Below are 10701 nucleotides of genomic sequence, written 5' to 3' on the forward strand. Positions count from 1 at the left end.
CTGGGAATCGTGGGAACAGCTGCTGGAGAGTGTTGGCAGGCACCCCACGGCCTGGAGCCCCCCATTTTGCTGGGAGGGGAGTGTCTGGAGCAAGCATCATGGCTCCTCACGGGGCTGGCGGTGGCTGCCGGAGTGCTGAGCGTGGCCTGGGGCCGCTCTGGCGCAGCTCCTTTTTTCTCAGCTCACTGCAGTCAGGCTGTTAATCCCCACCAGAGCTCCCCGCCTACGTGCCGTGCTTGTCATTCTTGGCTGCTGCTGCTGCTGCTGCTGCCAAGTGCCCCCTCTGCCACCTCGCAGCATCTTTGTCAGTGGCCTTCCTTCCCCTGTGCGATGCTTGGTGTCCGTGTGGACTCGGTGTCTGTGGCTGGGCTGGATGGTCACCGAGTTTCTGGGGTCCTGTTGAGGAGTGGGATGGGCTCCCCAAAATCAGCATGGGGCAGCGGAGGAACCCACTTCCCACCCCCCCATTGCCAGGAGGAGTGGTGTGACTTGTGCCTGCAGTCCCCAGGGCAGGCATCACCAGGGAAAAGCTGCTATGTTTCCTTCATCAAGTTCTGCTGTTTCTCTGCACTCAGCTCTGGCAGGGATTATGTGGTCGCTATCTCTGTCCAGAACCTAAAATAAGTGCTGCAGCCAGTAGGGGAATAGCACTGTTGCCCTTAAAATCCAAGGGGCCTCCACACTGGGGACAACTCAATGGAAAAAAAAAACCAGCTCTGTCCAAACCCTACGACTGTGACACGTCCCCATGATGCTGATGTTCGTCAGTCTGGCTCTGGGAGGAAGTAGTCCTGGGAAATGAATTGTCTGGCATCATCTGAGCACAGCCAAGTCCCAGAACCGTGAGCCAGGGCCAAGGAGCTTGGCAGCTGCCCTGAGAAACTGCGTGAAAACCACGTGCATCACCATGACCCATCCACTTTGAACTTCCCTTGAAGGTGGGAACCAAACCCTAGGAGATGCAGTTTTCCTCCAGGGTTGAGAGGTCTCCTCGCAGAGGGACACGGACTTTGTGCATTCTGGAAGGAGTCACGCATGGGAGGCTGACTGTGGTCCTTTTCTCCCAGGACCCCAGCTTGGGGCTGCACAGAGAGGGAAACATCCCAGCTATGAGTTGGGCTCTGGCAAGCTGTCTGCGGCTCAGCTTTCTCACACCCCCTCCCTGGAACAGCACAGGACGGTCCCCCCATCTCAGTGCACACCCCGTGGGGACACGGCCTCCAGTCCTCCCTGTGGCACCGCAATGAGCACGCGCTGACACAGCGTTGGCTCCAGCAGGTTTTATCTCTAAGACACAAGCGACGCCGCGATGGTGAGACATGGTGGGGTCATGGAGCGGCGGTGAGACAACGGGCACGGCCCTGCTGGTGGCACCAAGGGCCACGTGGCGGTGGTCGCGACAGCCAAGCGTCATGCAGGGTGGCCGGGGACAGGGGACTGCCAGGACCGGTGCCCTGTGCCTATTGTGGCACTGCACCCCACCCTCCTCCGCTCCCCTCCCACGCGGGGTCGTCGGCTAAAAGCAGCGATTGGTTTGGGCTATCAAGCCATGACATAAGGAATCAGGAGTACCCCATCATTAAATAATAAACTAGAAGAGGATGATTTCGGGGCCGGGCTGCGCAGCCAAGCACAGGGAAGCCCCCCATCCCCACATCTGCACAGTGACCGGCCCCGAGGAGCAGCAATTTCAGGCAGGGTCTGGGAAGGACGCATCAGGGATGGCCATTAGAAGCCCTTCTCGATGCTGAGCGTGCGCCGGGTGACGTGCTCCATCTTCCCCGAGATGTACTCGGTCAGGCTGATCTGGTAGTTGGCCAGCATCTTCAGCATCAGTCGCAGGTTCAGCCACCACTGCTCCTGGGGCAGCCGGTGCCTGCAAAGTGGGACACGGCTCTCCAGCGGCCCTGGGCACAGCGGCCCTCGCCCCTGAGCTTTGGAAAGCCTGGGGGAGCCGTGGACAGCAGATGGGCACTTACTCAAAATCAGTGACTTTCTTGAGCTCCGTCACAGGGCTGAAGGCCACCACCTTCTTCCTCAGCCCGATGACACAGGCGGAATCAGCCGAGTTGGCAAACACACGCCCTGCAGGGGACACACTGTCATCAGCTGGCAGCAGGCACAGCGGCCGTGCTGCGACCAGCGCCCCCAGCCCCGGGCTCACCCTTGCGGTACGCCTCCTGCAGCTTCTCTGACATCCACAGCACGGCCTTCACGCCCAGCTTGGTCCCGTAGTTGCGATCAAAGGGGGTCGGGGCTCCACCCTAGGGACAGAGAAAAGCTGAGGTCATGTCCCTGTGGGACAAGGCCCGATGCTGGTGGCCTTCCCAACCCTGTACCTGCTGGAGGTGGCCCAGGACATTGATCCTGCAGTCAAAGATGCCCTTGCCCTCAGAGGAGTAGAGGTTGTAGAGGAACTCGGTGGTGTAGTGCTCGTGGCACTTCTCGTTGCTGGGGGAGCAGAGAGAAGGGATGGGGTGAGGTGGGGGTCACCGTCCCTGGAGGTGTTCCAGAGCCACGGAGATGCGGCACTGAAGGACGTGGTCAGTGGGCATGGTGGGCTGGGGTTGGCCCTGGGGATCTCGGAGGTCTTTTCCAACCTCAATGATTCTATGACTTGGGACTCACCGCAGCACCAGCCCTCTCTGGATGTCTGTCTTCATTTTGTCCGTCAGGTGCTCCACGTTGGCCTGCAGGACGAACCCCAGCACGTCCCCTGCCTTCCGCATCCACCCGATGTTCCCCCAACCCCACCACATCTCATCCACAGCTCTCCCCAGTTCCATTGCCCACCTTTATTCCCCACCAAAACGGTACTGCTGGGTACCGAGGGCCACTCACCTTCAGGTCATGGATGGTGAAAGGGTCTTCATACACATAGGCAGCATCGGCACCCACGGCGATGCCGGTGACGGTGGACAGATACCCACAGTAACCTCCCATGGTCTCCACGATGAAGACGCGGCGCTTGGTGCCTGACGCCGACTGCTTGATGCGGTCACAGCTCTGTAAAGGGACAACGCCGGTCACAGGGCTGCATTCATACGGCGTGGTGCTCCCACCTCACCGCTTGCCCCTCACCTCCATGGCTGCGTTGACAGCTGTGTCCGAGCCCAGGCTGAAGTCGGTGCCGGGCACGTTGTTGCTGATGGTAGCGGGGATGACACACATGATGATGCAGAGCTCCTCATACTGCCCACGGGCTTCAACCAGCTGCAGCACCCCCTCGTATGCCTGCCGTGGGCATGGCCGTCAGCAGGCTCCCACCTCACTCCACCACCCGGGGCCAGGATGGGCCCATCAGGTGTGGGAGATGCAGTGATGCCAAAGGGCACCTTCTACATTCAGTGTTTCCCTGTACCTCAAAGCCACCGATGACCAGCAGAGCTTGGATGTTGAATTTCCGCACATTCTCCACGATTTTTTCCATGCAAGTCTTGGGCAGAGTCCTGCAAGGGGGAAAGACCCTGCGCTGAGGCCCCTGAGAAGCCCACGTACAGCAGTGTCCCTTGTGGCACAGCCACGGGCCACTCACCGCTTGGTGCCTAGCATGGACCCGCCGCGTCCCAGCCAGCCTGCCACGTCATGCCAGCCCACCTCGCGGATCTGCAGGAAGCAGCGCTCAATTCTGGAGCAGGGGACAACCTGCCCACCCCAATCAGAGCCCCCTGGGGCTTTTGGTGCCCGCATGCTCACCTGTCCCTTGGCCAAGCCCTCGAAGCCATCGCTCACCGCATAGACGGTGTGGCCACGGCAGATGCTGATGCGCACAGCTGAGCGCACGGCCGCGTTCATGCCGGCAGCAGGGGCTCCCACGTTCAGGATGGCCAGGCTGAAGGGGCTCTGCAGGGACAGCAGCCGTGTGGTTGGGACGGTGGCACAGCCACCAGGAGGGGAACAGCACCATCCTCCTTAGAATCGAGGGGATGATGGAAAGGACAGTGTGGCACCCTGACTTACCTTCTCCTGCGCTGGCTTCTGGTGTGCCAACAGTTTATAGATGTTCCAGTTGTTCTCAAAGCTCCTGCAAGGACAGCAGCAGCTCTAGAGGAGAACCTCTGTTCCAGCAGGCCTCCCCGGTCACCCCATGGTGGCTCACCTCCCACGGAGCTGGATTGCCTCATCAAACCTCTTCTCATCCATGGCCTTCTGCACGTCCTTCGTCTTGGGGGAGAGATGCAGCACTGCGACACCCACACGAGGGGTGACAGCAGTGGGATGCCCTAACGCCCACTCAGCAGAGGTGCCACCAGCCCCATGGAGCTGCCACCAGCCCCATGGAGATGCCACCACCGGCTCTGCACCCCCCAGTGCCACCATGCACTCACCACCTGGACGCACTCCATCAGCGGCAGCCGCACCGACTGGTTCCCTGACAGGCTCACCACGCAGGCGGGGGTGTCCGGGGTGGCCTCCAGCAGCGCCATCACCGCCTCCATCCCCATCTTGCTGCTCTGTAGCGAGTCGGAGGCACCCCTTGGGTGATGACAAAGTCCTTCTCTTACCTTCTGTTCTCATCCCGCAGCCCCGGGAACCCACCAGCACACGGTCGAAGGCAGAGGGCGTCCCGCCACGCTGCACGTGGCCCAGCACGGTGACACGTGTGTCAAAACCCAGGCGCTGCACCACCAGCTGTAGGGCGGAGAGGCTGTCAGAGCAGGCAGGGCCTGGCTATGGGAGCTGGCAGTGGGGTGAGCCTTACGTCTTTGACATAGTTGGAGGAGATGGGCTTGCCGTTGCGGTCGATGGCCCCCTCCGCGATGATGATGATGTTGAGCCGTGACCCTCGGCTGCGGGTCTGGGGGAGCAAAGGGTACAGCAACTTAGCCAAAATTTGTGCCAGCTGAGCGCATCCTGGCCACAAGCATCCTCCTTGTGTCCCCATGGTAGGGACGGGCCCCTCACCTCCCCGAGCCGCTCACACATCATGTCCTCCCAGCCGTCCTCTGGGGGGGATTCGGGGATGAAGAGCCAGTCGGCCCCCGAGGCCAGCCCAGACACCAGTGCCAGGTACCTGCAGGGAGCGATGGTGGCACCCCAGTGTCCCCAAGGGCCTGAAATGCCTCAGAAAGCCCCCACTCCACCCGGTGTCCTCACCCGCAGTGGCGGCCCATCACCTCCAGCACGAACGTCCTCTGGTGGCTGCAAGAACACGGTTTAGGGACACGGTGAGTGGGCACGGCGGGGACGAGTCAACGGTTGGATAACCTTAGAGGTCGTTTACAACCTTAATGGGCCTATGAGTGGGCACAGTGGGGTGGGTGGGACGGAAGTTGGACTTGATGAACTTAGAGGCCATTTCCAACCTTAATGATTCCATGATAACCAAGGGACGAAGGTGAGGAGGATTAGAAGAAGGAGGATGAGGAGGGTGGGAGCTATGCAGGCGCTGAGGCCAGCAGTCTCACCTCTGCGCCGTGGTGGTGATGGCGTCGATCACCTCCATGATGCGATGCAGAGCCGAGTCGGTGCCGATGGTCATGTCGGTGCCACAGAAGTCGTTGTCGATGGAGCCCACCAGGCCCACCACGTTGAGCCGCCCGTTGGCCTTCGCCACCTCCTCGCTGATCAGCCCTGCGCCCGACGCCCCACGCTTTGGGTTGAGCTCCGGCTTTGGCTCATTGCTACCCATCGCGTCCCACATCACTCACCGTCATGCAGCAGCTCATCCAGCAGCCCGGCCCACTCGGCACGGAAGATGTCGGCACCCGTCAGGCTGCCGTCGCCGCCGATGACGCAGAGGTTGGTGATGCCGTGCTCCACCAGGTTGCGGGCGGCACGCAGGCGGCCCTGCCTCGTGGTGAAGGCTTTGCAGCGGGCGCTGCCGATGACCGTACCGCCCTGCACAGGGGACAATCGGGGGACGTGGCACGGCGCTTTGGCAAGCGGGGTGTCCCCGGTGGGGCCTGGCGATGCTCACCAGCTGGATGATGTTGGAGACGCTCAGCCAGGTGGCCTGCTTGATGTTGTCACCGCCTTCCACCAGCCCCTCGTAGCCCTGCGGGGACACGGAGGTGACAAAACTGCGTGCCACGCGCGGGGGCAGGGCGGCTGGCGGGGGCGCGGAGCGGGCAGACCTCGTAGATGAGGAAGACCTTGGCTCCCACGTAGATGCCCATGCGGGTGACGGCGCGCACAGCGGCGTTCATGCCTGCGGAGGGGACACGTGGCACCGCGGGGACATCGCCGCATCAGGAGGGGACCCACCGCTCCCACCGGGCGCCCATCCCGATGCCCCGCGTCCCCACACTCCCATTATTTTCCCGCGCCCTACGCCCCGCGTCCAGACGTCCCCGCGTCCCTGCAGCCTGTCCTCACAGGCCCCCGCGGCAGCGAGGACTACGGACCCGCCGCACCCTCGCCGCCCGGCAGGAGAGCCGGGTGGTGACGCCCGCCGCCTTCTGCCGCTCCGCGGGGCCTCACCTTGCGCGTCGCCGCCGCTGGTGAGCACGGCGATGGCCATGCCGGCCCCCGCCATCCGCAGCCGCTCCAGCTCCGCCGCCGCCATCGCTGCGCTGCCCGGCACCGGCGTCCCGCCCCGCGCGCCCGCTGGCCGCGCCCCCTCCGAGGCCACGCCTCCCACATCTGTGGCCACGCCCACCAGGTGTTGCCGCGCCCAGCAGAGGCTCCGCCCCCCCGCGCTGTGCCGCGCCGCTCTGCCTGGCGGGGACGGACAGCCGCACCCGCGTGCGATGCTTTTGCGATGCTCACACACGATAATTGCCTCTAAACTAATTAACGAAGCGCTATCGCTTCCCATGCGCTGGGCTGTCACACTGCTGCGTGCCACGGGGCCCACCGTGTCCCCTTTACTCTGACACGGCCACGTCCGGCAGTGAAAGGGTGCGGGCGTCGTGGGTGAAGGAAATGGGAGAGACCTGGCCGGACTCCCGGCGTCCTCCTCCTCCTCCTCCTTCCCGGCCCCACCTCCCCGGCACCGCTTAACTGCGGCCGCGGGGCCACCGCAGCCCATCCGTCCCCGTCCCGCCATGCTGAGGCTGCTGCTGCTCTGCGGGGCTCTGGGCTGCGGGGCCGGGAGCGACGGTAAGGGGCTGCGGGGCCGTGCGGGGCCGTGGGATGCTCGGGCCACTGCGGGGCTGGAGGATGAGGGTCAGGTTTGGCGTGACATCCGCATCTCCCCGCAGCCCCACTCGCCTTCACCATGCTGCAGTGGACGCAGGTGTCCAAGGGCAGCTCCCTCTTTTGGGGCAACGCCACGCTGGACGGGCGGCTCAGCCACATCCTGGAGGATCACAACGTCACTCAGGTGCTGCCCCTGGAGCCGCCTGCAGCCTGGGCACAGCAGCGGGACATGGTGACCAACTACCTGAGCTACTTCAGCGGCATAGTGCAGGTCTTCAGCAAGGAGAGGCCCCTCAACTGTGAGTGCTGCCGGGGCGAGGGGGCACGTGGTGCTGTGCTGCTGGGGATGGCTGCTCGGGGACGGGGACGCAGCCCCGGAGCTGCAGGCAGCCCTAAGGCAGAGGGCTTACCCTGGGGTCACTGCTTGGAAGCGGGATGCTGAGGGTGAGGAGGTTGTATCCATGCACAGGGACGCTGCTGTGGCTGTGCTTTGACATCTCTCTCCCTACAGCCCCTGTACCCATGTTCCTAGAGCCCATTTTGCCCCCATTCATTCCTGCACCTGCATCTCCAGTGCTATCCACATCCCCACGTCCATGCCCTATAGCACATCCCCTGTGAGAGCCACCAGGAGCTCACTGAGCACAGGGCGATTTCCAAATGAGAAGCTGCAGGGAGCTCACGAGTGCAAGCCCACAAGCCATGGCCGTGCACACACTATAGCTCTACAGCAGCAAAGGACAGCTGGAACCTAATGCCCTCCATCCCACAGACACCCAGATCCTGCACTGCCGCCTGGGCTGCTGCCTCTTCCCCAATGGCACGGCCCACAGCTTCTATGAGGTGTCCCTCAATGGAACAGCCTTCCTCACCTTCCACGTCCCCACCGCCACCTGGGAGCTCCGCTGGCCACGCAGGGACCCGGTGGCCACTTTTGCCTGGCAGGAGCTGATGAAATACTCTGAGACCACGCATAACCTACAGCACTTCCTCAACACCACCTGCGTGGACATCCTGCGGGCTCAGAGCCCTCACACAGGTGTGTGCCAGGCATGGCGGGGTGCTGGGGGTCCCCCTGCTCCTGGCTCTCATCCCTTGGGAGTTGGGGTGACTTACCATTGTCGCTCCTTGCAGGGAAGCAGAGAGGCCGCTCGCACGCCCCGCTGGTGCTGGGTCTGATCCTGGGGGTCTCCGCGGTGGTGGGTATGGCTGTGGGCATCTTCTTGTGCACAGGAGGGAGCTGCTAGCAAAGCCGTGGCTGTCCTGGGTCACTCTGCGGGCACAGGGGACCAACCCTGCATCACCCCATGGGGATCCCAGCTGGGACGGTTCCCCTGCCCCAGGGATGGGGCTCACAGCGCACCGAGGCGCCGAACCGCGCTTGGCCTGCATGCACGAAATGCAGAGAGGGGTGAAAGTCAGAAGAAAGCCAAAAAGGGTGAAGAAGGTTGGTATTCAGACCGTGATTCATCACCGCTCTGGGGTGAAAGGGGATGGATGCCGGGAGGACAGATGTCACATCTGGGAAAGGACCCGTCGGTGGCCGTCCATCTCCGTGTTGAACAGCCCTGCTTCAGGGCCTGGTGCAATAAAGCCCTTCTGCCCCCAGACTTGTGTCACACTTTCTTACATAGCAGGGGGGTTACGCAGCATACAGTGAGCTTGCACAGCCTTGGGAGAGGCTGCAGGGCTCGTGCTGCCTGATCTCGCCCCAACCGCATGCCGCTCTGCTTGTGCTCAGTTTGGCTGCAATTTTCTCCCTGAGGTCAATTGGTGTCATTTATTTTTTTCCTTCACCTCCCTATGGCACACTGAGGCTGACTATAGACGGTTCCTCCTGGGCAGATTAAAGGGCTCATCGTCGTCACGTATGGGCATGGGCTCCCCAAAAGCTGGGTGAAGGAATGGGGAAAAAAAAAGAGGATGCTGACACCAGTGCAAGGCAGGCCCACAGAAAGCACAGATGGGGTCACAAACACAAAATTCTTACCCCTTGGCAGCGAGGAGGGGAAAGCAGGAACAGAAGTGGGATGGGAGATGTCATAGCAATGTCCACAACAGGGGACAAAGGTCTCTCAAGAGGCTACAGCTCATCTGCTGGAGCTGCCAGGCAGCCCTGGCCGCCCTCCATCACGCAGCCCCCCACCCTTCAGGGGGCTGCAACAGCAGAGTGAAGCAGCAGCCAAGCGTCCTGGGATCCAGAGCATCAATTGAGGCAAACATCAGCACTCAGCTGATGGGAGGCCAGATGTGCTGTGTGTATTGGGGGGGGAAAAGGAGGGGAGAAAGCAGAGGGGTTTGTTTGTGGCACAGGGCAGCAGCACTGCGTCTCCATCACGCGCACACAGAGTTGCAGGGCAGATTTCGCATTGTGGTTCCAAGAGGTTTTGCAACTCACAGGACATCAGAAAGCGAGCTGGTGGCTCTGGTGGATGGCAGCCCAAGGACTTGGGAAACCGTGGGGGTCTGGAAAGACAGGGCTTGTTTTGCTTCTGCAATGCATCAGCTTTTAGACAGCTGGGGCCGTCTTTGCTCATAACAGCTCTGGAAAAGCCTTTTTCCCCTGTCTGTAGGCTCTGGCAGTGCTCCAGGATGTGGCTGCTCTGCCAGCTCAGAGAAAAGGGCAACAGCTGGTGCCCTCGAGTCCCCAAGCCCTACAGCCTTCCCTGGGCACCGCACCCAAAGCCACCCTGGGTCATTTCCCTGATGGTGACCAATATCAAACAACGCATGACACAAAGGGAAGGGCTATGGCGTACAACTGCACCCCTCCCAGCCTCAAATTCTTCTGCCCACCCTCAAACTGCTTCATCATAGGGTCACCATCACCAGCCAGCAGCCCAGCTCACACGTAGGGAGGCCCCAGTTGTTGCTTAAGTGTTTACCATCATCCAGCAACCGGTAGCCACGGCCACGTCCAGTCCTTCAAGCCCTGTGCTCCCCCTCAGAACAAGTGCCAATCCTCAGCTGTATCCTGTCAACCACAGGGCTCTTTCCCTTTCTTCCTGACTTTATCCACCCTGCAATCCCCTGGAGGCTTTCACCAACCTCCCCCCCCCCCCCGCAGCATCTTAAGAGCAAACCAGGCTTTTCTCTCTGCATGCCAAATACTTTCCATCACTCATACTGCTATTGCTGCCAGCTGAGATAAGCAGCCCAGCCTCCAACGCTGTGTTGTTGCAGTGGGTAAGGTGATGCCCTCAGGCTAGGACTGGGTTTCCCCTTCACCTACACATGCATCCCATGGGTGTGCACACATAGCCTTGCAAAGACACACTCATCCTTTGGGGAGGAACGGCATTTTGGCATCAGCCCCACATCCCAGCTGGTGGCTCTGTGTCCTGTCTGTCCCCCACCCTGTAGACAAGGGGCTGCCTGCCACCAGGAGCTGCCCCAGGAACTGGGGATCATAGTGTCAGCACTCACCCTGAGGGTGGAGGTGCTGGGTGGCAGTGAGAGCTGTACAGCACCTCTGGGGGTCACACCACAGCATCACTCCTGCTCCACACACACAGGGTGTTCCTCCATCCTTCTGGTACCAGATTGAGGTCTCCCTCAGCTCAAACTGCCGCATTTTTTTGCTCATCACCAGGACGAGAAGAGTTTATCCTTACAATA

General features: G+C 61.6%; 2 protein-coding genes across 2 annotated transcripts; one reads left to right on the top strand and one right to left on the bottom strand.

The window, feature by feature from the left end:
• Positions 1-1265: 1265 nt before the first annotated feature.
• PFKL (phosphofructokinase, liver type) lies at positions 1266-6508 on the bottom strand. Its single transcript, XM_042878263.1, has 22 exons — positions 6424-6508; positions 6078-6151; positions 5921-5998; positions 5652-5841; positions 5409-5574; positions 5098-5142; positions 4906-5014; positions 4703-4798; positions 4540-4632; positions 4329-4454; positions 4100-4164; positions 3961-4024; positions 3697-3843; positions 3536-3606; positions 3362-3449; positions 3082-3234; positions 2842-3006; positions 2629-2690; positions 2340-2451; positions 2165-2264; positions 1980-2085; positions 1266-1876 (listed from the first exon to the last, which is right to left on the bottom strand). Exons 1-22 carry the CDS (start codon positions 6506-6508, stop codon positions 1729-1731), a joined length of 2343 nt encoding a protein of 780 aa, XP_042734197.1. The 3' UTR covers positions 1266-1728.
• A 158-nt stretch (positions 6509-6666) lies between these two features.
• On the top strand, positions 6667-8693 carry PROCR (protein C receptor). The gene is made up of 4 exons (XM_042878425.1): positions 6667-7044; positions 7146-7382; positions 7856-8122; positions 8218-8693. The coding sequence occupies exons 1-4, from the start codon at positions 6990-6992 to the stop codon at positions 8328-8330; spliced, it is 672 nt and encodes a 223-aa protein (XP_042734359.1). The 5' UTR covers positions 6667-6989; the 3' UTR covers positions 8331-8693.
• The last annotated feature ends 2008 nt before the right edge of the window (positions 8694-10701 follow it).

Source organism: Lagopus leucura, unplaced genomic scaffold (assembly GCF_019238085.1).
Source record: "Lagopus leucura isolate 7727_CA_CO unplaced genomic scaffold, USGS_WTPT01 Super-Scaffold_100021, whole genome shotgun sequence".
NCBI lineage: Eukaryota > Metazoa > Chordata > Aves > Galliformes > Phasianidae > Lagopus > Lagopus leucura.

Bases quoted from the DNA above. Each gene is read 5' to 3' on its own strand.
- PROCR (XM_042878425.1), top strand. From the start codon at position 6,990: ATGCTGAGGCTGCTGCTGCTCTGCGGGGCTCTGGGCTGCGGGGCCGGG. The intron at 7,045-7,145 runs GTAAGGGGCTGC...ATCTCCCCGCAG, and splicing joins CTGCGGGGCCGGGAGCGACG to CCCCACTCGCCTTCACCATG. The intron at 8,123-8,217 runs GTGTGTGCCAGG...CGCTCCTTGCAG, and splicing joins GGCTCAGAGCCCTCACACAG to GGAAGCAGAGAGGCCGCTCG.
- PFKL (XM_042878263.1), bottom strand. From the start codon at position 6,508: ATGGCGGCGGCGGAGCTGGAGCGGCTGCGGATGGCGGGGGCCGGCATG. The intron at 5,842-5,920 runs GTGAGCATCGCC...TCCCCTGTGCAG, and splicing joins TCTCCAACATCATCCAGCTG to GGCGGTACGGTCATCGGCAG. The intron at 2,452-2,628 runs GTGAGTCCCAAG...CTGCTCCCCCAG, and splicing joins CAGAGAGGGCTGGTGCTGCG to CAACGAGAAGTGCCACGAGC.